The 26,295-nt window shown below is 44.4% G+C and overlaps 2 protein-coding genes across 5 annotated transcripts in view; one reads left to right on the top strand and one right to left on the bottom strand.

Annotated features, from left to right (window-relative positions):
* Nucleotides 1-66: 66 nt before the first annotated feature.
* Nucleotides 67-22,257, bottom strand: LYAR (Ly1 antibody reactive). Of its 3 annotated transcripts, XM_054485133.2 has the most exons (10): nt 22,041-22,257; nt 18,860-18,913; nt 15,958-16,132; nt 14,126-14,240; nt 11,984-12,091; nt 11,789-11,872; nt 6,688-7,090; nt 5,898-5,984; nt 891-976; nt 67-383 (listed from the first exon to the last, which is right to left on the bottom strand). In XM_054485133.2, exons 3-10 carry the CDS (start codon nt 16,077-16,079, stop codon nt 249-251), a joined length of 1,140 nt encoding a protein of 379 aa, XP_054341108.1. In that variant the 5' UTR covers nt 16,080-16,132; nt 18,860-18,913; nt 22,041-22,257; the 3' UTR covers nt 67-248. The 3 variants fall into 3 exon arrangements, with proteins under 3 accessions (XP_054341108.1, XP_054341106.1, XP_054341109.1); XM_054485131.2 differs by lacking the exon at nt 18,860-18,913 and having other exon boundaries at nt 22,041-22,185; XM_054485134.2 differs by lacking the exons at nt 18,860-18,913; nt 22,041-22,257 and adding an exon at nt 18,774-18,832.
* ZBTB49 (zinc finger and BTB domain containing 49) overlaps nt 22,226-26,295 on the top strand; it is a 31,431-nt gene continuing 27,361 nt past the window's right edge. For both annotated transcript variants that reach the window (XM_054485128.2, XM_054485126.2), the window contains exon 1: nt 22,226-22,357. The gene's annotated coding sequence lies outside the window, so the exon portion shown is untranslated. The remainder of the gene's footprint in view (nt 22,358-26,295) is intronic.

Here is a 26,295-nt window from a genome sequence, read left to right as displayed (position 1 = left end):
AAAAAAATTTTTCACACAAAACTATTTTGTAAAGTTCAATAATTTTTGCCACAACAAATTTAGAAGTTTGGGCCAGAATATATTTTATTTTTCTCATAAAAGTTATACCAAAAATATATTTTTTCTTAACTTAAAAATACAGCTTCAAAAAGCAAAATTTGAGTTGTTAGAATTCATTGCACATTTTATAAACAGCAGTGAAAGGAAGAAGTCAGCAAAATGGATTCAATTTTTAAATACACAAATGTTCATTTCACAAGCTTGACTTTGTCCTTTAATAACTTAAAGGTAGGGTTCTTGCTGATTTTCTTGTTAAAGATGACCAGGAGTTCCTCTTCGGATCTGTGATGCTCATCTGTCACTGTGTAGTACTGAGCTAAAACCTTCACAAAGAAAAACATCAAATGAGTGTATTTGACCTGGAAAATTATCTTAAAATGTTCTGTCTTTAACCCAGAAACAGAACAACAGTAAAAAATAAAAGAAACCCAGGAGCAAGTGACACCGGCGTGCTCTGCTTGGAAAACCCAGGCAGCAGCCACGTGCGGGGGTTTGGCCATGTGTGAGTCATCCTGAGAAACAAAGTGAAATAAAGGAGAAGAAACCACCGCTCTGAGATAGGCAAAAGAGAGCAAACATCTAGAACAATAATTTCCAAACAATAACAATTAAATAAATGGAGCCTCTCTTCAAAGTCTTATAAACAAGCCCAAAATCTAGGCACCACCCTGGCTGAGGCTGTGTGGGGCTTTGGAGCAGCTTGAAAATCACTGAGACACACACACAGATTTTCAGTGTTTTACGTGAAAAAAGAAAAAAACAAACAATTGTACATTTAGAAATCAGTTCTCCCCAGCCGTTAGACATGTGGGTTTGTTCATATGCCATACCTTTTTCCTTAGCTTTTTGATTGTTATTTCATTGTCTGGGGCCTGTTTCAGAATTGCTTTCATAGTTCCCTTCCAGTTGAATTTACCTACAATATAAATAATAATATTTAAGACATTTCGTTTTGTTGTACTACGAGAAGGGTAAAGAAACAACTTCTGCAACACCTATTTGCTTCCCAGGAAATGAGCTAACTCTCTAATGAACCGGACTCCATAGCACCAAGCATCTGTTCAATTCCGGTGTCCTAGAAGCACTCACTACCCTTCAAAGGACTGGCTCTTAGAGTGAGCAGGTGCCCATGTGCTATCGGCACGACAAACTCCTAGATAGAGTTGTATTTAATGAACTCAACACAGATTTCCTAAGCATCCACTAAGATCATGGGGCTGTCCATGCACAGTAGGGAGGACAAAGATGAGCAAAAGCAGCTTGACCTGAAATGAGAGAGAAGACAACCACAAACTGTTATAGAGGGACTTCTGCTTCTGGGAAGATGGAGCGGACACACTTTCCCCATTCCTCCTGCCCACTACAACTGAGAACCCTGCAACTATATACACAAGAAACATAAGAAGACTCTGAAAGGTAGAGACCAGCTGGGACCTCAGGGCCTGCAGAGCAACACGGGGGGAGCTTCTTGCTGCCTGTACCCCAGATCTGGAGCTGAAGAAGGCAGCAACCTGAACACCAACAGCACAGACAAAACAGTCCCAACAGAAGCCTGCTCTCTTGGCAAAGGACCGGGAAAGGGCAGCCTAGCAAGACAGAAAACTTTTGTATAACAACAACCCTACTGCAGCCACACAACACAGAAAAAACGGTGGCTCCACCCCCACCCGCACCAGCAAAAGCCGAGTGGGGAGCCTGAGCTGTCTACCCTCGCAAGGCTGTAATGAGGGACGGTGTCACAGAAGGCCAAGCAGGAATTCAGGGTTCTCATCCACACAGGCCGGTCATGAGGCTGCCCCTGCTGTGATGTCAGTGGAGCCTGCACCAGGAGCCCTGCCCGGCAGGAGCAAGAAGTGGCCATCCTCAGGTGTGGATGGAGGCTGAGGAGAGAGCCTGGACTTCCGCCCCCACCTGACAGCAACAAGGCCGTGCCCCTCTACAACCACCAAAGTCGTGTGAGAGAAAGCCAGTTAAAACAGAAAGCGTAAACAAGATCTCACACCTTACAAAAACAACTAACTCAAAATGGATCATGGACTTCAATAAAAAATGTAAGATTAGGAGGTATTTCACATAGACCTGAAATTTGCTGTAAGGATATATCTTAAGTGTTCTCAACACACACAAACACACACGTAAACTATGTGAGGTGATAAATGTGGATTATTAGCTGGATTGTAGTGACTATTTCACAATGTACATGTATAATAAAACATTAAGTTGAGCTGGGCATGGTGGCTCATGCTTGTAATCCAGGCACTTTGAGAGGCTGAGGCGGAAGGATTGCTTGAGCCCAGGAGTTCAAGACAGGCCTGGACAACACTGCAAGACCTCCGTCACAAAATTTTAAAACTTCGCTGGGTGTGGTGGTGTGTACCTGTAGTCCTAACTACTCAGGAAGATTGCTTGAGCTCAGGAAGTTGAGGCTGCAGTGAGTCATGATCACACCAATGCACTCCACCCTGGGCAACAGTGAGACCCTGTCTCGAAAAATAAAAATAAAATACAGTAACACATTAAATTGTACACCTGAACTACATAAAATATTGATTTGTAAAAAAAAGTTATCCATTAAGATAATTTAGAAAACAAAAAAATCTTTAGGCTCTAGGGCTAGGTAGAGTTGTTAGCACAATCCATAAGATAAATTGATAAACTGAACTTTACCAAAATGAAAACCATTTGCCCTAAAAAGACCCTGTTATGATGAAAAAACAAGCAAAAGACTGAAAAAAAAAATCACAAACCATATGTCCCACAAAGGAGTACTATTTAGAATAAATTTAAAAACTAAAATCTCAACAGTTAAAAAAAAAAAAACCCACAAAAACAACAATCAAAAACACCCCAAACAACTCAAATTAAAAAATAGGGAAAAAAAATTTTAAAAAAGAGAGCAGACATTTCAATAAAAACATATACAGATAGCAAATATGCACAGAAGAAGATGCTCAACATTAGCCATTAGGGCCACACAAATTCAAACCACAATGAGTGGTTACCACACATCTATCAGAATGGCGAAAATACAACACAGTGGCAACGCCTAATATTGACCATGATGTGGAGAAACTAGATCCCTTACACACTGCTACTGGGAATATAAAATGTGTACAGAGACTCCTGAAACAGCTGGCAGTTTTTTCCTTTTTAAATTTTTGTGGGTACATAGCAGGTGTATATGGGGTACGTGAGATATTTTGATACAGACATGCAATGTATAATACTTACATCAGAGTAAATGGGGTATCCATCACCTCAAGCATTTATCCTTTTGTGTTACAAACAATCCAATTATACTCTTTAGTTATTTTAAAATGTACAATTAAATTATTACTGACTACAGCCACCCTGTTGTGCTATCAAATACTAGGTCTTATTCATTCTATTTTCTTGATACCCATTAACCATCCCCACCTCTTCCACAGCCTCCTGGCACCCTTTCCAGTCTCTGGTAACCATCCTTTTACTCTCTATTTCCATGAGTTGGCAACTGTTTTGATTTTTAGATCCCCCAAATAAGTGAAAACATGCTATGCTTGTCTTCCTGTGCTTGGCTTATTTCACTTAGCGTAATGACTTCCAGTTCCATCCACGTTGCTGCAAACAACAGGATCTCATTCTTTTTATGGCTGAATAGTACTCCGCTGTGTACATGCACCACATTTTCTTTACCCATTCATCTGCTGCTGGACACATAGGTTGCTCCAATCTTGGTTATTGTAAATAGCGCTGCAACAAACGGGAGTGCAGGTATCTCTTCAACACAGGGATTTCCTTTCTTCTGAATACATACCCAAACAGTGGGGCTGCTGGATCATACGGGAGCTCTATTTTCAGGTTTCTGAGGAAACTCCAAGCAGTTCTCCATAGTGGTTGTACTAATTTACATTCCCACCAACAGTGCACCAGAGTTCCTTTTTCTCCACAGCCTTGCCAGCATTAGTTATTGAGCTGGCGGTTTCTTAAAAAGAATATGCAACTACTGTATGACACAGCATTGAACATTCACTTCAGAAAAACTGACTTACTTCACACAGAAACCTGCATATCAATGCTTACTGCAGCTTTCATTAATAACCAGAGATTAGAAACCACCCAGGTGTCCCTCAACAGGTGAATGATGAAAGAACTGTGATGCATGCATAGCATGGGATACTCCTCACCAATAAAATGAGTATTGATCAGTTCAGCAGCCTGGGTGAATCTCCAGAGAAAAATGCTGAGTGAAGAGTCAATCTCAAAAGGTTACATACTGTATGATTCCATTCATAGAACATTCTGAGATTATAGAAATGAAGAACAGATTAGTGATTGCCAGAGGCTAAGGAGGGGGTAGGGGTGAGAGGGAAGTGGCTGTGACTACAAGAGGGGCAGCAGGAGGCAGCCTTGCACGATGGCGATGGAAATGGAAGCGTATCAATGTCAACATCCCAGCTGAGCTGCTGTACCAGTTGTGTAAAGTGTTATCCTGGGTGGCAACAAGGCAAAGGGTACGCGGATACATAAGGACGCCTGAGTCTCCATTATTTCTTAAAACTGCATGTGAGTCTACAAGGATCTCAAAACAAAAAATGTAACAACAACAACAAAAATAACCATTCCAGTTGTCCCCCTTGATCTGCAGAGGACAGTTCCCAGACCCCCAGTGGATGCCTGAAATCACGATGGTACTGAACCCCTATATATACTGTCTTTTCCTAAATATTCATGCCTATGACAATGCTCCATTTATAAATTAGGCACAGTAAAAGATTAACAATAACTAATAATAAAATAGAACAATTTTACAATACACTATAATAAAAGTTATGTGAATGTGGTCTCTCTCTGTCTCTCTAAATACCTTATTGTCCTATCCTCACCCTTCTTGTGGTGAAGAAGGCATAGAGCAGGACAGCAAGAGATCTCGCCATGCTGCTCAGAACACCACGCAATGGAAAACTTATCAATTGTTTATTTATGGAATTTTCCACTCCACAGATATGGGGACACTACTGTTTACTAAGTTGAGAAGAGGGTTTTAAGCTTAGAGATCTAACCCAATGCTGGCAGTCACTGAACTCTGCTAATAAGGCTGCAGGCCCATTTGAGTCCTTGGACCTGTTCTGAACTGCAGGCTCCTGGGGGTTGGGGGAGGTGGCAGAGAGATGATGACTTGCCACCTCCCGACAGGTGTTGAGTGCTTCAGGCCTGAAGAAGCAGGAGAGAAGTTTTGTGTAAGAGACAGCATTTCAGAGGGCCCGTGAAGGCCAGGGACTGGATTCTGAGGTTGAGGATACAAGCAAGGAGACCCCAGAAACAGGCCCAGAGATGGGCAGGGGCACAGTTCAGGGGACTTCTAAGAGAACAATGAAAGGCAGGGGCAAGAGAGCTGGGGAGGAGTGAAAGGGAACAGGGTCTCAGAAAGCTATATTGGGCTTATTTAAATTTCAAAGATAACATACATTTCCAAACCAGACTGCTTTACTTTTCTCCTTAAAGACAGTGGGTGAGAGGCACTGTAAGACTGACTCACACACCCTAGAGAACTGATTTTACTTTCAAATTCTTATACATGCCTCTGGAGGGTAAGACCCTACTAGAAGTGCCCGGGTTACACCTTCCTTCCCCAGAAGGGCGCATCTCTTGGCCCCTCTCCCAACCTACAAGGGACCGTGTATTTCTTTCTTTTCTTTTCTCTCTCTCTCTTTTTGAAAGTGGTACGCCCATGGCTCACTACAGCCTCAAACTCCTGGGCTCAAGTGACCCTCCTGCCCCTGCCTCTCAAGTAGCTGGGACTATCAACGAGAGCCGCTGTGCCCAGCTGTGCTCTTCAAATGACAGCAGTGATATACCTTTTGCAGGAGCCTCATCGTCTTCTGGTTCTCCACCCTCAGGATGCTCTGGGAGCTTCATCTTTTTCTTCTTAGAATCTGTTTCAACTAAGTATTTGGAAAGATTTTTTTTAAAGAAGATTTTGCATTTATGCTAGCAGCTACCATTTAACGAGATCTTATGCGAGCTAGGCAAACTCCATGTATCATCTCATTTCTTCTCCAAGCTGCCCAGCCCCGGGTTTATAAAACCCCAGGAGGGTTTTATCCTTCTCCATGCTGGAGATGGGATGAAGGGAGTTGAGAAGTGAGGTCATTTGCCTGGGCAGGGCCCAGCTCTGCCTGGCCACAAAGCTTATGCTCATTCCCTTACTTGGTTCAAAACACAAGGTCTAGCTGGGTACGGTAGCTCATGCCTGTAATCCCAGCACTTTGGGAGGCCAAGGAGGGCGGATCACCAGAGGTCAGGAGTCCGAGACCAGCCAGGCTAACATGGTGAAACCCCATCTCTACTAAAAATACAAAAATTAGCTGGGCCTAGTGACACACGCCTGTAATCTCAGCTACTCAGGAGGCTGAGACAGAAGAATCACTTGAACCTGGGAGGTGGAGGTTGCAGTGAGCTGAGATTGTGCCACTGCACTCCAGCCTGGGCAACAGAGCAAGACTCTGTCTCAAACACACACACACACACACACACACACACACACACACACACACACAAAACACTAGGTCTAACAGGCTTAAATATCCCAAATTCACAGCTTTCCCAGTTTTTAGACGAATCCTAGAGCGTGAGCTAGCCACTTACCTTCCGAGTGCCTCCGCTTCCTCTTCCCTGCGCCCACGTGTGCCTCTTCCTCACTGGTGCTGTCCTTGCGCTGCTTCTTCTTCTTGCTCCTCTTCCCTGCAGAGCTGTTGGCCTCAGGGACTTCCTCCCCACCAGCCTCAAGGTCAGCCTCCTGTCCCTTTTTGCGCTTCTTAGGCTTCTGATTCCTTGAGTTTTCCTGGTGGTTTTCTAATTTTAGTTCTTTCTTTTCTCTTTTCCTTTTCTTCTGCCGTTCTTCCTTTCTTTCTCTTTTATTCTTCTTCACCTCCCCTTGCTGTTCCACGGCATCTTTCACTTTGGAGGCTGGAACCTTGGTGGAGATTTCTGCATGTGGATTTGCCACTGGGTGGAGTGGCTGTTGATCCTGTTCCTTATTGACTGGCTCCTTATCATTAAGCAAAAGCAAGAAACACATATTCATTTTAAATGTGTAAATAGAGTTGTCACATTATTGCCTGGGCCTACTACATAAACTGTTCAAGAAAAATGGTTGGTTTAATCCCTTACCATTTTATAACTGTGACCCCCACCAACAGCTAAAATGTAGCAGTAAATATACAAAATGGGAAACCACTTCCCCCAGTCCACACCCCTCTGTCTGCACAGAACAGACATTTTCATTTCACTGGAAAAGTGAAGAACCCTTATGTCGCTGAAGATAAGACCTTTCATTCCAGCTCACTATCCACCTTTTAGATGAGAAGAGTACTTAGGGGTGGGAGAGAACACTGGACGTTATGTGTCTGCAGACCTGGGTTCAAGTTCCAGTTCTGTTAATTCCTAGTCAGGTGACTAAGGGCAAGTTATTTATCTGTTCCAAACCTATTTCTTCATCTGTAAAATGAAAGGTAGTAATACCTACCTCACACACGGACGGATGAAACGAGGAAAGATCCGTCATGTGCTTATTAGCATAACACATGCCCCAATAAACCAGCTCATTGTGTGTGAAGAGTTTTGTGAATTATCAGCATTAGAAAATGGTACTGTTATTATCATCATTATTCAGACTGGAAAGTTACCATTAGAAGAATGGTCACCATTCTCACCATTCTTTTTTTTTTTTAATGGAGACAGTGGTCTTGCTCTGTTCTGTTGCACAGGCTGAAATGTAGTGGCACAATCTCAGCTCACTGAAACCTCCAACTGCCAGACTCAAGCAATACTCCTGCCTCAGACTCCCAAGTAGCTGGGACCACAGGCGCAAGCTACCATAACCGGAAAATTTTTCTATTTTCTGTAGAGACGGGGTCACCATTCTTTACGTATGGAGGTATCTCTCTAATGGTTACCCCTGTTAAATGCATTAGCTTATTTATGTATTTCTTTTGAGACAGAGTCTCACTCTGTTGCCCAGGCTGGAGTACAGTGCTGCAAAATCAGCTCACTGCAACCTCCACCTCCCAGATTCAAGCGATTTTCCTATCTCAGCCTTCTGAGTAGCTGGGATTACAGGCATGCACCACCACACCTGGCTAATTTTTGTATTTTTAGTAGAGACAGGGTTTCACCATGTTGGCCAGGCTGGTCTTGAACTCCCAACCTCAGGTGATCCGCCCAACCTGGCCTCCCAAAGTGGTGGGATTACAGGTGTGTGCCACAGCGCCCGGCCTTGCATTACCTTATTAAAATCAGCACATAGAGCCTACTTTAAACAGTGACATCAGCAATTTTAGTCCCATTCCTTCCTGAACTCCCTCCCTGAGCCCCTTTCTCAAGAGATGACCTGGAGTAATTTATTGAACTGCTCCATGTTCCCTGATGCCTCCGGAGAGAAAGAGAGTGGCCAGTGGCTGCTTCCAGGTGTGAGAAACCACTGAGCTGATGCACCTGCAGGCGAGGGTTCAAATTCCATCTCTGTTAGTCTAGCCAAAGGACAGGGTAAGTTACCTACAGTCTTCCTCCTTTGGGAGATTGTGGGTAGCAAGGACTATGCCCTCAAAACTGGACAAATAAAAAAGGACAAGCTTTCACTAGAGTGCAAGGACTCAGGACTCAGACCTTAAGGCTCGATCCTTGGCTACAAGAGCAGCATTAGAAAATGGATACTGGGGAGGCTGAGGCAGGAGAATCACTTGAACCCGGAAGGCGGAGGTTGCAGTGAGCCAAGATCACGCCATTGCACTCCAGCCTGGGTGACAAGAATGAAACTCTGTCTCAAAAAAAAAAAAAAAGAAAACAGATACTGTAGGCCTGGCACGGTGGCTCACGCTTGTAATCCCAGCACTTTGGGAGGCCGAGGTAAGGAGATCACCTGAGGTCAGGAGTTTGAGACCAGCCTGGCCAACGCAGTGAAACCCAGCCTGGCCAACGCGGTGAAACCCTGTCTCTACTAAAAATACAACAATTAGCCGGGCGTGGTGGCGAGCGCCTGTAATCCTAGCTACTTGGGGGGCTGGGACAGGAGAATCGCTTGAACCCAGGAGGCAGAGGTTGCTGTGAGCCGAGATCGTGCCACTGTACTCCAGCCTGGGTGACAAAGTGAGACTCCATCTCAAAAGAAAAGAAAAGAAAAAAAGAAAATGGATACTGATCTAACCAACTGAAGTTTTCTCAGTAGCAGTGGTTTAGCAGCACCAAGTTGTCAAGGCTCATGAGGTAAAGGGCAGAGGATGATTTCAGAAATAGACTTAGGAAGAAGGGGACAAAGAAACTTCACATCTGTCTTACAATTCTGTCGATATCTTCTAGTAAAATATTATTATTATTATCATTATTATTTTTTGAGACTGAGTCTCGCTCTATCACCCAGGCTGGAGTGCAGTGGCACAATATCAGCTCACCGCAACCTCCGCCCCCCAGGTTCAAATGATTCTTGTGCCTCAGCCTCCCGAGTAGCTGGGATTCCAGGCGCCTGCCACCACACCCAGCTGATTTTTGTATTTTTAGTAAAGACAGGGTTTCACTATGTTGGTCAGGCTGGTCTCGAACTGCTGACCTCAACTGATCTGCCTGCCTCAGCCTCCCAAAGTGCTGAGATTATAGGCATGAGCCACCGTGCCCGCCATAAAATATTATTTTAACCATTGAAAGCCTGAGACCCTGGCTTCCCTTCTACACAATCCAGACCAGATTTCCAGCTAGTGCCTTGCCTCTTTGTCTAAACCAACTCCTCAGCCACCTGGAGAGAGGGAGGGAGGCTCACATTTACCCATCTGGCAGCTGCTCAATAAATAGGTGAACCAATTCTTCCCCATCTTCTTTTTACCTCATTACACACTCTCCTCAAATGTGGTCTCCTCTGTGATGCCCTGACTCTTTCCTAACCGAGCATCTGCTTCAGTCCTGGCCTCCCAATGCCTCTGGCTTCTTCCCAGTGCTGATCAGGACCTGACATTACATCATGGACCCGCATGTGGTGTCTATCTCCCCCACTAAAACATAGCTCCAAGCAGCCAGGACCTTGGCCTAATTACGGTTGCATCCACAGTGATCAGGTGAACTGTGATGGGGTAGAGGACAGAAAAGCATCCGACCTGACATCTGGCAGAGTTACAGGAGGATAAACAACCAAGGTACGGAGGACAAGGTCTCAGGACCCTCTGCTCTGCACTACAAACACGGGGTATGCTGGGAGGGCCGCGGTGCAAAGGCAGAGGTAAGGGATGACAAGCTGCGTTTTGCAGAGCTCAGGGTTTACCAGGGGCTGTTTACTCCTTATTTTATTTAATGTTTAACATGTTCATACTTCAAAAGGGAAACTGGAAAAAACTTTCTAAAACCCTGCATTTGAAGCAATTTCAAATCTTTGATTCTTAGTTAAAACAGAAATAACCTTAAAAAATAGGTGCCACATAAAGGCCAATCTAATGATCAGTTATACGGTTTCAAAGGGCCAATTTGTACATTCTGAAAGAGACAAACGCTAGGTGTACTACCGAGATAAATTTGCATTTTGATGCCCACTTGTTGCCGAAAGTATTGTCTCTACATAAGTGAATCAACTCCCGATAATTTGACAAGAATGAAAGACCAGTGGGGTTCCTACTCCACTGTTTTTTGAAATTGATATTTACACAAAAATAAACAATGTAATCAACAATGTGGCTAAAAGATACCAAACCAAGATTTTCTACATATGTAGTCCACATTTAGGGTCTCTATTAAACCATTTTGACTAACAGGTGGCTGATTTAATTACTCGAAGGGAACTCTCCTTCTACCAGAAGGAAGGCGCTTCAAGCAGACTGCTCATCTACCTTAACTGTAACCTTCAGAGGCCGCTGTGACCCCTCACCCCTTATCCAGAGGAACACCTAGTCACTACGTCCTCACCCTGTTTTATTTTCCCTCATGCACCACCACCTGGGATGCTTTAGATTTTTTTGTTCAGGCACTCAGTTAAGTATTAAATAAATTAATGAATATTACTATCCACATTTTTTTTAGATAAGGAAACTGAGGCTCAGAGGCTAACTAATGTGCCTAAGATCAAACGTCAGGCAAACTGCACAGCAGGGATTTGAAGCAGGTCTGTCAAAAATCCAAAGCTGTTCTTTCCCATGTATCTATCTCCTGGCCTGATTACTAAGCAAATCATTACATGCTGGGCTGGCACCAGTATCAAACACTGGGATGAAACACCTTGCTCTTCACAACAAGGAAGTCTCAGCAGTGCATTCAGTTTCTTCCTTTCCATAAATGAAGGCACTAAGAGGTTCTCTAAAAAAGAAGGCTGGGCCAGGTGCGGTGGCTCATGCCTGTAATTCCAGCACTTTGGGAGGCCAAGGCAGGCAGGTCATCTGAGGTCAGGAGTTTGAGACCAGCCTGCTTAACACGGTGAAACTCTGTCTCTGCTAAAAAAAAAAAAATACAAAAAATTAGCTGGGCATGATGGCTCGTGCCTACGGTCCCAGCTACTTGGGAGGCTGAGACACGAGAATTGCTTGAACCCGGAGGCAGAGGTTGCAGTAAGCCAAAATCGCACCACTGCACTGCAGCCTGGGCAACAGAGTGAGACTCTGTCTCAAAAAAATAAAAATAAAAAAGAAGGCTGCCTTGACTTCCAAAAATAAGAAATTCCCATTTCATTATTACTAATTATTTTTGCCACACTGCAAATCTAAAATCAGATCTGACTTACACTGTTGGAAGCTTCAGAAAAGATATTCCACACCTGGTCCAGAATGGATTCATTATGAACTTTTAAACTGTTCTTCATCCAATTCTGTAAGAAACAGAAAGAAAAAGAACTATTGATCCCACTTGGACAGGTACACACAAGCTCAGTTACTGATGGGCCACACGGCCCCCTCCATTCAAGAAAGTCAATTCGTACCTGCAGTTTCGCCTTTTTCCTGGGAACGTTGTCAAAAGCACTAATTTGCTCTAAAAGTTCTCTCACTTTGGGGCTGACGTTGGGTCTCTTTATTAATTCAGTAATTTTCTACAAAAAGGGAAGAAAAAAGAAAAACTATTAATAAACAACCAACATGCGTTTCATGAAAGCCAGTTGAAAAGTCCTTGCCATGGCTAAAGGGTTCACGTTTTAAACCCAGATTCTGTACTTATGTCTATGCTTAAAAACATATAGATTAACTTCTATTAACATAGTACTGGAGTCCTAGCCAGAACAGTTAGGCAAGAAAACAAAATAAAAGGCATCCTAATTGCAAAGGATGAAGTAAAATTATCTCTGTTCACAGATGATGTGGTCTTATATGTCAAAAGTCCTAAAGAGTCCACACAAAAATTGTTAGAATAAACATATCCAGCAAAGTTGCAGGATACAAAATCCACATCCAAAAATCAAGTTGCATTTTAAGTAACAACAAGAAACAATCAGAAAGAGAAATTAAGAAAACAATTCCATTTGCAACAGCATCAAAAAGAATAATCAGGAATAAACTTAACGGAAGAGGCAAAAGACTTGTTTACTGAAAACCAAAAAACACTGCTGAAAGAAATTAAAGCAGACACAAATAAATGAAAAACATTCCGTACTCATGGACTGGAAGACTTAAAGTTGTTAAGATGTTAATGCTACCCAAGCAATCTACAGATTCAATACAATTCCTATCAAAATCCAATGTGTGTGTATATATACGTTTTTGCAGAAACAGAAAAATCCATCCTAAAACTCACAGGGAATCTCAAAAGATACCAAATAGCCAAAACAATCTTGAAAAGAAGAACAAAAATGCAGATCTCATATTTTCTGATTTCAAAACTTATTACAAAGCTGTAATAAGTTTCTGTAGTTTGCTGACCCCTGCTTCAGAGGATTTCATTGAGTGTGACAACAGCAGAGACAGAACTCACAGGCCCATGCACCTCAACCTTAGGGTCTAGGAATGTCATCTGGTTTTTAGAGAATTACAGAGAGTGCCCAAATTGTGGCTGCTGGTCACCAGTGCAAACAGGATTTCATCAGCTTCACAATCTGTTCTTGTAAGTCCTTTGTGAACAGAAATACCCTCCTAGTAGTATGCTCATTCAGTAAACTAGTTAATGTCTGAAAAATTCACGTTTCAACTCTATTATCAAATGGAGCGATTACTTTTTATTGGTTTTTAGAAAAACAGAATTTTCAATAGATGACATCTGTCTTTTCATTATCCCACCTTCCTTTCTGAATCCTTCCTCCTGCTACCTGTTCTGTAAATGATCAGTAGCATTCTGAGAGTTATACTTCGCAGTGAATTAGGGAGTCAGTGCTTCTGCCATTTCTATTGTGCATGTTTTCATGCTATTTCAGTTAAGTAGAAAATTCTCTACATTGATGAAAGTATCTTTATTTTGCCTAATTCTAATGACTGGCAGATGTGACAGATTAACATGGCTTGAGTTATAAAAGCTGCATTATCACTAGAAGCAGGGAGAGATTAGAAGCTTCCATTTAGTTTTACAGCCAAGGGAAAGCTAATGAGAATTCTAAAATTTTTTTTTCAAGAAATCAACAAAACACATGGATTAAAGGTATAATGCACCGCAACTGTTTTAACAGCTAGAAGAATAAAGAACTTTTTTTCTTTCTTTTCTTTTTTTTTTTGAGACGGAGTCTCATTCTGTCGCCCAGTGCAATCTCGGCTCACTGCAACCTCCACCTCCTGGGTTCAAGCGATTCTCCTGCCTCAGCCTCCTAAGTAGCTGGGATTACAGGCACCCGCCACTATGCCCGGCTAATTTTTTGTATTTTTAGTAGAGATGGGGTTTCACTACGTTGGCTAGGCTGGTCTTGAACTCCTGACCTCGTGACTTGCCTGCCTTGGCCTCCCAAAGTGCTGGATTACAGGCGTGAGCCACCACGCCCAGCCAAAGAATTCTTTTTCAAGAGGTTTTAGTTCAACCTGTCTATCCTAGGACATGAGGTTTCCAGGGCTTGTCTGCAGGGATGACACATTTACTCTTAGTCTGTTGGGCTTCCAAAGAAAGAGGAAGCTGTCAGAGGAAGCTACTCAATGAGTTAGAAAGATGTTACCTGAATCCACGCCTGCTGTTTAATGTCGCCTTTGTGGGTTTTACCTTCATAGCCTTTGCCACCATACTTCTGATCTTCACTTATGCATTTCACGTGATTTTTATAGTCATCGCCCCTTTAAAGTGATCAAAAATTCCGCCATTAGACTGATACCCAAGTTGGAGGCGCTAATACCAGCATGCCGCCACTACCTTCTGTGGTCTACACTGTCTATTTTCACATGTGTCCACCACACAAGCACCCCATCTATTTCACTTATTATGTTTACAACCTCCTGGTCAGAACCACCTCCCCCTTCCTCCAAAGTCTTCAATATAAAACCCACCACCCAACTTTTCCCCATTTTTATAAACACCTTAAGCTAAATTGATAGGCAGTATTTTTTTTTAAGTCATAAGTGTATATATACTGAATAAACAAGAAAATAGTTCTATGCAATAGGGTAGTTTTCTTAAATTACAAAAATCTCAATGTCTAATAGACAGTCAATAATTAGTTGTAGAATAAATCAAAAACAGATATAAAATGGTAGCATGAGGTTACCAACAGTTCTGGATCCCTTAGGGTCCTGGGAAAAAAGAAAACTAAATTCTCTCTCATATAATCTTTGTAAAGCTCTATGGGGTTCTCCAGGGAAATGTTGGGGACAAGGTCCAGGGCAAAGTCCCCTAATTAAAACTCAATTTTAACCTACTTTATATATCAAGCTTCCTCCTAGGATTACGTCTGAACAGAGGTTAGCAGTTTCCAAAAAATCACTGCTCTAGAATGAATTAAAAGAGTATTAGCCAGTACCATCTGAATGCCTCAGAGGACACTGGGGCAGATGCAGCCAGAAGCCAGCTTCTTGCCTGGACCTTCTGAGGCCGAAGGGGAATCAACATGAAATTCAAGAGGGGAGCCCTCTGCAAACGACCCACCTGAAGAAACGGTGTCTAAGGCAGGATCTGTCCTGTCCCTCCCCGCTAACTCCTCACATTCACAGAGGCCTCCTCAGTGGAAGCGTCTCCTGACACACCCGTGGGGCCAGGAAGAGCCTCACTTCCACCAGCACCTCTGATTTTCTAGGGAGGACATAGTTTCCTCTGCTACCAGTCATCTCCCCCACTGTGAGCTCATAAATTCACTTTCTGGTTCATAAGTCCATCTCCCCACTGGGATGGGCACGCGATACCCATGGTCTAACAAAACTGGCTCTAAACCCCTGGAGCCGTCTTCCATGCAGTTAGTTCCCTGGGTCTGATAACAGTGGCAATGCAATAGCAACCAGTGTAACCAACTGACTGAACGCTCTAATCATCATAATTCCCCTTCCCCTAGTCTTCTCTTTAACATATCCTCAAAAAGCAAATTGTTTCATAAAGCACATTTTCCCCCCGAGACAGGGTTACTTGCTCTGTTGCCCAGGCTGGAGTGCAGTGATGAAATCTCGGCTCACCGCAACCTCTGCCTCCCGAGTTCAAGCGATTCTCCTGCCTCAGCCTCCCGAGTAGCTGGGATTACAGGCACCCACCACCACGCCTAGCTAATTTTTGTATTTTTAGTAGAGACGGGGTTTCACCATGTTGGCCAGGCTGGTCTTGAACTCCTGACCTCATGATCCACCCACCTTGGCCTCCCAAAGCGCTGGGATTACAGGCCTGAGCCACTGTGCCCAGCCTAGTAAAGCACATTTTAAAGAATCACACCAGTTTTAATCAATGGACCATACCAGTTTTTAGTCTTAATTTCGTTCTTCAAATTTGCCACTATTTTTCCAAGCTTTGTGGGGCCGAGGCTTCCAAAACTGATGTGGATTTACTATGGATCTACATGAATTCTGTGAAGCTTACCAGAAATCTTTACCGCAGTCAATGCAAGAAAGGCATTCACAGTTTCTGCAAACAGACACATGCTTTTCCACTTGTATTTTCTTCACTGATTCACCACATGCATTGCATGTAAAAAATACCATTTTTAGGTAAATGGCTAAATATTCTCTATCCAAGACAGGTTTTAAGTCTTGTCCTAAGGAAAAAAAGACAATTATCATTATAAACTGAAACTTCTCATTTCAATAAATGGCTCATGCAGCTAACTTTTCAACCATAATTTCACATGAAAATAACAGAGTCAAAGTTGATTAGCAATCCACATAAAATTCCACCATTCATATAAGTAAAACTAACGTTAACAATGAGAATGGCTAACATTTATTGTGTCCTTACCATGTGCCAGGCACTATTCTAGAGGCTTTACATGTATTCACTTATTCAATCCCCACAGTAACCCTATGAGGGAAGGACTATTATTGTTCAGAATTTATATGAGGTAACTGAGACACAGAGATTACATAACTTGCCCAAGGATGCACGGTTAACAGAACCAGGATTTAAACCTGGCAGATTGGCTCTCAAGATGAAGAGCTTTGAGGGTGTTAAATCTTACTTTCCGTAATACCTTAAACTCTCTCTCTGTATATGAAACTTATAGAAGGCATTGCAATTTAGGTGTACACTACAAACTATTTCAGGTCCTCAAATATACTAAGAACACAGCAAGAGGAAAACTGAGTGAAGTTTAGAAAGTGAAGAAGAGGCAATTCTATGTGCACAATTTCTATGGCATTAAAAGCATTCATATCAATATTACTATATATCTACAAAGGTTAAAATGAGGACATGCGCCTCAGCTGTAATGAACAGGGGCCTCCTTCATGTGGCAGCTTGTCAGACAAGTCAGAAAGAAATGGAACCACGTCCAGGTGTCCCAACTGCTGGGTGCTGAATTACTGGAGTTCACAAACCCACGTGTCCCGAGCACTGCCCCAACAAGAAGTATGTCTGCACACGCACATAAACATCATTGTAAAATTTCACAGAAATGCTACTGTGCTCAGGAAAACACAAATTCGTCTAGAAGTGTTAGAGAAATCACAGTAATTTTCCATACTTACATAATGTTTAATCACTAGATTTTCAAACAGCATTGTTGTTTTACATTATAAGTTTTACAGCAAAAATACTGAGAACTGTTTAACCCAGTGCTTTCTTTCTCATTATGTAAATAAAGGTGAGGGTCAAGTAAACCGATGCAATTTACTTCAGGGTAGGACTTCATCCAACAAGCTTTCAGTACAAATGATCTACCCTTGGTTTGCAGAGAATTCCCATGCATGAAATCACCGTTGCTTCTCCACCAGCATGTTTTGGATCACTGCCGGTGAGGCCACACCCAAGCAACGACCAGGGTTATTCATGTCCATTCAGCCTTGAATGGAAATGTACATCCCGGCTGCATCTCCAGGGTTCACAAAGACCCAGCTGGTCTCTTGTGGAGGCCTCTTGCCCTGTGGGACACTATCAGACACCAGCTCAGCTTCTACGCTACATACAAATCACAGACCCCTGACTCCGCGGTCCCAGGCCCCACTCCTCTGCTCACTATCAGTGTATGTTAGTAAGCGGACAGCATGTGGTCAGCTACAACCTAGCACCAAATCCTCAGGAAGGAAAACATGACTACCCTCGATGTGCTGCAGCAACTGTCATCTTCTCATCTGGTTACTATAAAGATGTCTGATACTGTCAAACTCCTGGGAGCTGGAATCACGTTTCCCACGACCCAGCTCCCTCAAAGCTTACCATTCTAAAAAAGGCAGAGGGATGATCAACATGTCAGGCAACAAGAGCAGCTATCCTGCCTGACAAGGGAGAACAAAGGCTGGAGCAAGAGCCAACATCACATTCTCAAAGAGCATGGAGGTGCACTTTGGTGTAAGAGCAGGAATAACTTATTAGTCACCAAGAAATAGATTGTCATCACAGGCACAAGGTGAAAGCAGCCGTGATACGCCAAATTATCTGCTGAAAAACTTTAAAGCACTTTTCTAATAAGATACAACAACAAAAAACAGTCTCTGAAACTTAGATATGGCTTAGAGCTTGCCAACCTCTGTTGCTGAGGACAATTCTATTTCTTGATAGAGTGGGAGATGGGAGGAAGAAAGGTTTCGACAAGGCTTAAGAGTCAATTGAGAGATTCCTGTCCCAGCAGGTCAGGAATTAAAGGACTAGGAAGGAAGCTGGAAACAAAATATATCGACTGAAAGAAGCAGTGAAAGCAGTGATGTTGACAAAAAGATACTCAAGAGTAACTGTGCCAAACATTCTATCTGTCTGGAGATTGGCTACACACTACAGTGTAATTAAATATCAATTCAGAAGGTGATTAGAATCTGATTACATGTCCAGCTAAAAAATAACTCTCACATCATTTTCATTTGGTCTTTACTTGTTTAAGGCCGAATGGGTGGACTGCACAGGAAGTCAGAACTGTCTCTTCCTGCCTTCCTCCAGATTTTTACACTTGCCATGAAATGACAACAGCTCTGTGTCCACTTGCTTGGCTAATGAGCTCATGTCTGTAAGGAGCTTACCTCTCCCTTACTCAGAGCCTGGAGGACAGTCCAGCACCTTGATTACACCTCAAACCCAACCTAGCCCCAGGCGAAAATACCTGTAATTCATGCCATAAACACTTGCTTGGGCTTCAAAGAAAAGCTCAAAACCATCAGAAGCTTCAAAGTCAGCCTAACTGCACAGCAGACAGGGTGTCCCAGGTCTTAGTGGAGGCTTAATATTCATAAGTGTAAATGCTACAAACTTACAAAAAGCCGTCATGTGGAAATTCAGTCCCTCTAATGGAAGACAGCAAACACTGCCTAAAACAAAAATGTAAATGCTACAAACTTACAAAAAGCCGTCATGTGGAAATTCAGTCCCTCCAATGGAAGACAGCAAACATTGCCTAAAACAAAAAAGTAAAACGGTATTGTTCAAATTCCACAAGACTAGATAAGCATGAAGGAAATTTAATTAAACTTTTAAATGATGTTTTGGCAAGTCTGGAACATTCATGCTTCTGAAATCATGAAAGCTTAAAACTGCATTAAGATTTTGAGGACACCCAGTCTGCCGGGCTCAGATGTGACAGATTTCAACATTTAGCCCTAAGTGTAAAAAGATGGCAGTTTTTTTATGGGGCTGGATCTAATTAGAGTCCTCTTTTCCTTCCCTGGCTCCCCAACTCCCTCTGCCCAATGTCCAGTCCCCGGTGCAGCCAGAGAGATTCTACATGCTTTCCTTCTGGCCATAAGCGCATGTTAAAAGAGAAAGGCAGGCAGAAGGCAGTGTTCTTGGACTGGTTGAGAGCATACTTCAGTTCTTGCTCAGTCACTTTAACTCAATTCAGCAGACATTTCCTGAACGCTGACGCTATCCTATCCACCCAGATACACCAGGGGCCCTCACGCAGGTCCTCTGCGTGTGCTCCTCGCTGCGTCTTCGTCTGTCTGTATGGTCAGTTTACTGAGCTCTCATCACATGCCATACCCACGAAAAAGACGACGGGGTCTGCACCATAGAACACATGATCATTAGCTCTCTACAAAGCCGTGTCCCATTTATGAACACAACTGCACCCAACACAACTAAGACTGCTATGATCATACTACCTCCATCTGGAGAGAAAACCCAAGGCTCAGGAGGGTAAGTGAACTGCCCGAAGTCACAGTAAGTGGCAGAGGTGGCCTGAAAGACCAGGCAGCAAGCCCAGGCTCCCACCCTGCCTCCATCTTGACCTGCCATGTCCTAGCCGTTTGCTTGGTGGTTACTCAGCACCTGGGACCTTGAGGTCCTCATCCAAAGGGAAGAAAAATTAAAGTCTCTACAAGATGACTTTCCATGTATAAATATTAGAACCCTAAGTCTTAATTATAAAACCTCTGTGCAGTGGGCAAGGAGACCACCCATGTCACAGGAGAGGCTGTCGGGGCTGGACAGCAAAGCTAGCTGAGTGGCAGCAGCCAGTGGTCAGTAAGGGGCTGGGAACTTGTTAGTCTTCTCTTAACAAGATGGTTGCCAGCTTTTGTTGGACAGGGCCCTGACTCAGCGGTAGAGGATCTGAGCTGGAGCCTACATCTGCTAATGTCAAAAAAGTCATTAAAAACTAAATGACCTCAAGGCACCTTAACTTCCCAGAATCTGTTTATCTGTAAAATGGATCTAATACCTAACTCAAAGCATTGGGTGGAAAGTTAAATAAGACACCAGATATGAAAGCTTCATCCCTGCCCAATTGTAGAAAGGTTTCTCTGTGACCTACTAATTTGCACATCAATGCCATTACAACCAGCCCCCTCCTAAACCCATGCTCCTTTAAATATGACCATCAACCCACCCATTTATGTTCATAAATTCACTCCAACCTTCTCTGGCTCTTCACCCCATTGGTGCCTACTATCACGTTCCCTGATAACATGCCCTTAGGTTTGGTTCCCAGATTGGAATGATTTTTTTTAATCTTCCTCCCTCTATATTTTTGTATTACTTATTAATTTTTTTTTTTCTTTTTTGAGATGGAGTCTCGCTCTGTCGCCCAGGCTGGAGTACAATGGCGCGATCTCAGCTCACTGCAACCTTTGCCTCCCAGGTTCAAGCGATTCTCCGGCCTCAGCCTCCCCAGTAGCTGGGATTACAGGCACACGCCACCACGCCCGGCTAATTTTTGTATTTTTAGTAGAGACGGAGTTTCACCATGTTGGCCAGGCTGGTTGTGAACTCTTGACCTCAGGGGATCCACCCTCCTCGGCCTCCAAAGTGCTGGGATGACAGGCATGGGCCACTGCGCTTGGCCTTGACTATTCTTAAAATATTCTTGCATGCACATACAGACACTGACCTACACATTACCACCGCTACCACTGAAACAGCCCACCTGAGGGGCCTGGCTGGCAACCCCAGGACATCCCCCACTGAACACTGTGAGCATGCCACTGCCTCTTTAAACTTCAAGTTCTCTCATCTGTGAAACAAGAAGTCAGGCCAACTTGACAAGACTCAAGCCCCTTCCACGGGTAGCATTCTGAGAAACCATGGGTATGGCGCAAGAGAAGAACAGACAAACATACTCCGTCCACCATCCTGCCTAAACCTTTGTGTGTGAGGCTGACAAGGGTTACAATGGGTGACATTCACAAGGAGAGAATCTCTCCCTTGTTCCTTGCAAAAGCCCTGGGAAGTAGGTGCACCTATCTCCACTAAACAGATGAGAAACTGAGGCACAGAAGCCATGTCTCTCTGCCTCCTACCCCACCCACGGCATCACCAGCACTGTTTTAAACACCATCCCTTCACTCGAGTAACTACCATGTGTCAGGCACTATGCTAGACCCTGGTAGCCTGGGGTACAGTGTGAATAAGTCCCAAGTGGGCCCTCTCTGCTAGAAATCAGGGTTGCAAATACAGACCCCACTTCATCCCCCTCCCTCTCTCCTCAGAGGTAGGTGCTGCAGAGAATCCTAACATTCATGGAGCACCCAAGCCCTCTCATAGGAGGTTAACACATTTCTATGCATGTAATCCTCATCACAGTCCTCCGAGTTAGCTTCTATATGTTATGACAGATGAGGAAACTGAGGCACAAAGAGGTTAAAAAACTTACACCAGGTCATCCCACATCCAGGTAGTGGCAACCCAGATTCACACGCAGTAGTTATTCTGGTCCTAAGTATGTGCTCTGGACCGCTATATCCTAAGGCCTCCTCTTTAGGGACTGATCTCCCAAGGCTCAGAGAAGAGCCCTGTCTTCAACATGCAGCAAGCCTGAAGCCCACTCGGGCGGTGACTAACCGTCCTGGTTTGGCCAGGCCCGAGGGAGTTCCCAGGACGCGGAACTTTAAGTTTTAAAACTAAAACGAGTTGGTCACCCTAAGTCCAGGACTTCTGCCTCTTCCCCAGAGCAGGAGTGAGATCTGAATGGAACTCCTTCCTCCATGCGTAACCCAGAGGGGCTGACGGTGGAAATCCCGTCACTCCCCTACTCACTCTCTGAGCCCCAGCCTCCTAGGTCGGACCTCTGGGCCACCACCCCTCACCTCTCAGCCAGCGTCCGCCAACGGTTTCAACCGGCCGCGGGGAGCACGTGGACTCGCCGCCACCAGCCCAGCGCCGCAGCTACCTGCCTCTCAGGCTTCGCGGTGCAGAATTCACTTCTGAACTACCCAGCGCGCCTGCGCACCGCGGCCACGCCCCTCCCCGTGGAAGTGACGCCAACGGAAGCAGGAGGGTGGTTCCGGCAAGCCAAGGGGGCGTTGTCGGAATGGTTCCGCGGCCAGCGGATCGCTGCGAGTGGCCTTGAAGGCAGCTGCTGCAGGTGAAGAGTAGGCGGCGGGGCAGAGAGCGGCCTCCGAGGGTAAGGTGGCCGGCCTTGCGAAGGCGTGCGGGCCTGGCGCTGGTGGGAATGGCCCGGAAGGGAAGGGGGGCCGGGCGCCCGAAGGTGGCCCAGAAGGACATGGACCCACCGCTCCTTCCCATCTGTGGGCACTCGAGGATACCCGGGGGGTTGGCGGCTCCTGCGAGAGTCAGCGAGCATCTGCCCTGTGCCGGGCATCACAGGGGACGCGGACTGAGACCCAGAAGGCCAGATTCCGGGCCTGGGAGCCGGGCCTTCTCCCTGGCGCAGCTCCCTCGGCCTGGAAGCCCCACCTGCGCCGTCTCATCTCCAGGCTTTGCCCGCTGGAAGCCAGCCCGGCCCGCCTCCGCTCCGCGCTGCCCATCTCTCGGCTTCTGTTTCCTTCCACGCTGTAGTTGAGAGTAGCGCTTAAGACGACAGAGCCCACAGCCTAGCTCAGTTTCATTACGGTGTGGCCTCTTTGTGTCTCAGCCCCGCATCTGTAAAGCGGCTGTCATAGCGGCACCTGCGTCGCTGGAACCTTGTCGTATTTCATGGGTTGGTGCATGTAAATCGCTTAGACTAGTGGCTGCCACTTAGTAAGTACGCAATAAACGTTAGCTGTTCTCAGCCCTTAAAACAGGGTCTGGCACACAGTGGTGGTCACTAGGTGTTTGTTGCTTAAATGAATGAATGAAAGTTGAATGGAGGATGCACAGAGTATTGTGAGAAACCTTCACTCCCAAGGTGTGTGTATGTGGGTGATGAGGTTTCACTCTGAAAGTGAGCAGTGTTGGGCCTGGAATAGAAGGTGCATTAGTTTGCTAGGATTGCAAACAAAATACTGGGTGGCTTAAACAACAGAAATTTATTATTTTCTCACAGTTCTGGAGGTTAAAAGTCCAAGATCAAGGTGTCTTCAGGTTTGGTTTCTTCTGAGACGTTTCTCCTTGGCTTGCACGTGGCTGCTTTCTTGCTGTGCCCTCCCATGGTCTTTCCTCTGTGTTTTCACATCTCTGGTGTCTCTCTTTGTATCCAAATTTCCTCTTTATAAGAACATCAGTCAGGTTGTATTAGGGCCCATCTTAATGGCATCATTTTAACTTAATTACCTTCTTGCAAGCCTGATCTCCAAATACAATCACATTCTGGGGTGCTGGGGGAACAGTTTACCCATAACAAAAGGAATTCACAGAAATGGACAAGGAGGGAAATATTTTCCAACAGAAGTGACAGAATGGCCAAGAGGCTTAAAAGCAGGGTGCTCAAGATGTTTTTTGTGTTCAGGGCACATATGTGTACTTCAGTCTTGTTTGTGCTTTCCTACTGTTTTTGGGTTTTGTTGTTGTTTGTTTGTTTGTTTTTTTGTCCTCCTGAAAACTCAAAGAAAGTGAGCCCTCTCGTTTTTTTAGTCTGGAAAACTTAACTCACATTTCAGCATAGATGTGTCTTCCAGGAAGTTTTCCCTGACCCTCCCTCCCAAATTAATTTCTGCTTCCTCCATTTAATAACTCTGATACAGGACTGGGTGCGGTGGCTCACGCCTGTAATCCCAGCACTTTGGGAGGCCGAGGCAGGCAGATCCTGAGGTCAAGAGATAGAGACCAGCCTGGCCAACATGGTGAAATCCCGTAAACCCTATCTCTACTAAGAATACAAAAATTAGGCGGGTGTGGTGGTGCATTCCTGTAATCCCAGCACTTTGGGAGGCTGAGGCGGATGGATCATTTGAGGTCAGGAGTTTGCACCAGCCTGGCCAACATGGTGAGACCCCCGCCCCTCGTCCCTACTAAAAATGCAAAAATTAGCTGGGCGTGGTGGTGCATGCCTGTAATCCCAGCTACTCGGGAGGCTGAGGCAGAAGAATCACTTGAACCCAGGAGGTGGAAGTTGCAGTGAGCCGAAAGCACACCACTCCACTCCAGCCTGGTCGACTGAGCAAGACTGTGTCTCGGGAAAAAAATAAAAAATAACTCTGGTGCAGTGCGACGATACTTGTTTTTCCCACTAGACTGATGCTTCATGAAGACATGGATGACCATATCTGATGTGTTTGTCATCGTACCTTCAGTGCCTAGCGCACAATGGGCACTCTATAAAGTTAAGTGCATGATGGAAAACTGAGACACAGAGCCTGTGGAGGGCAGGGAACACATCTGTTCCGTTTGTCAGCATTCCATCCTTGTGACAATCTGTTGCACATGTTAGACACACAGTATCTGTTTAACTGAGTTGGCCTTCCCAGTATGATAAGAGTCAGCATAAAGCTAAGACAAGATTCCAGGTTTGTTTGCTTCAAGCCAGTGCTTTTATGAGTAGGGTGGAGGTGAGGAGCTACGAGTAAGCCATTTGGAAAGTATGATGATGGGCAGACTCCTTAGGAGCCCTCTGAGGTAAGCTTGATATTAAAGTTTGTGAACTGTGGGCCCTTGGAGAAGTAATCTATTAATGGCTGTGCTGAAAAAACATCCACAAATTCTATCCAGTAGTATTTGACCTGTTGGTAGAATTGAGGGGCCTTTGCTCTAGGAGTCCTCTCTGCAGGTTGAAATTCCATTCTGGTTGTTGTTTTCTTTAGAAGCATTTCTTCATTCACATTGATCTAAACTTTTTCTTGTTTCTTTTCCCCTCATATTTTCATTTTTTGACGCCATTCATACCATCTTTCCACCATCACATTCCTTGTATAGATTTGTAGCTTTTAGAACAAGAAAAAAACCTCTAAAAGAGATCATCTAGTCCAGTAGGGGACCTCTCCATTTTTATAGATGAAAAACTGAGGCCCAGAGTTACATCCATCCAGAAATATGTATTGAGTGCCTACTATGTCGAAGACACTCTGCTAGGCACCAGAGATACATTGTTCAATAAGACAGATGGAGTCCATGTCTTCACCACAGAAAATTTTTACTGCTTGTCACCAGGTGAGTTAGTCGCAAAGATGGAAGAGAACCTTGTGCTCCTTCTGTCGCACTACAACACCTTGTGTAGCACATGTTAGTCCTGAATTGTGCAGTTCCTTAATGCAAAGCTTGTCTGTGGGATTACCTGGACAATCAGGCATAGGCACTAGACTGAAGAGGCAGCTGATTCTGATCAAAGGAAACAGTGGTTATGAATGCGGCTTTGGTGTCAGATTCCCTGGCTCTGAATCCCACCTCTGTCCCTTATTGCTTACCTATTTTTAGCTGTGTGACCATCTTCTCTGTACATGGTCAGGTGTTCTGTTACTGTGTAACACACTACCCCCAAATTTAGTGACTTAAAAACTATTTTATCTCATAATTCTGCGGGTTAGGTATTCAGGCAGGTGTCAGCTGAGAAATTCTTCAATTCTATGTGGTGTCAACTGGGATCACTCATTGGCATTCAGTTGGAGAAGGGGCCAGCCTGGAGAGGTCAGGATGGCTTTTCTGGGAGCCAGCTGAACCCTTCTCTGTCTCCATGTGTTCTCTCTAGCTGGGCATCTTACAGGTGGCTCAGGCCTTCCATAGCCACTGTTCTGAAAGATGGAAAGTGGAAGCTGTTAGCTCTTAAGGCCTGGGCCTGGGAAATGAGCACAGCTTTGTAAGCACACAATCTGATTAAGGCAGAGCCTGCACAGGAGGGAAGGAGACCTAGACTCCACTACCCCATGGGAGAATCATCAGAGAATTTGTGGCCATCTTAAATCTGCCAAATTCCTCATTGTCCTCACCCGTAAAATGTGGATAATAGTAGCACCTATCTTACAGTAAATGAGTTAATCAGTGTAAAGGGCTTAGAATAGTGCCTGGCATCTAGGAAACATAAGTATTTGTCATAATCATTACTACTATTAGGTATAAGATACGTATTTGTTTATAGTTACAATTTACAGAACACATAAGAAATGTAAGATACAATTTTTTTCTAGACCTCTTTATAACCTTATTGGGGAGGTACAGGATTGACATCATTAAGTAATTTAGAGAACTATA

The sequence above is a fragment of the Pongo pygmaeus genome, chromosome 3 (genome assembly GCF_028885625.2).
Source record: "Pongo pygmaeus isolate AG05252 chromosome 3, NHGRI_mPonPyg2-v2.0_pri, whole genome shotgun sequence".
Lineage (NCBI taxonomy): Eukaryota > Metazoa > Chordata > Mammalia > Primates > Hominidae > Pongo > Pongo pygmaeus.
The sequence above is the reverse complement of the archived record's forward strand: the minus strand, read 5'-3'. Positions and strand labels throughout refer to the sequence as shown.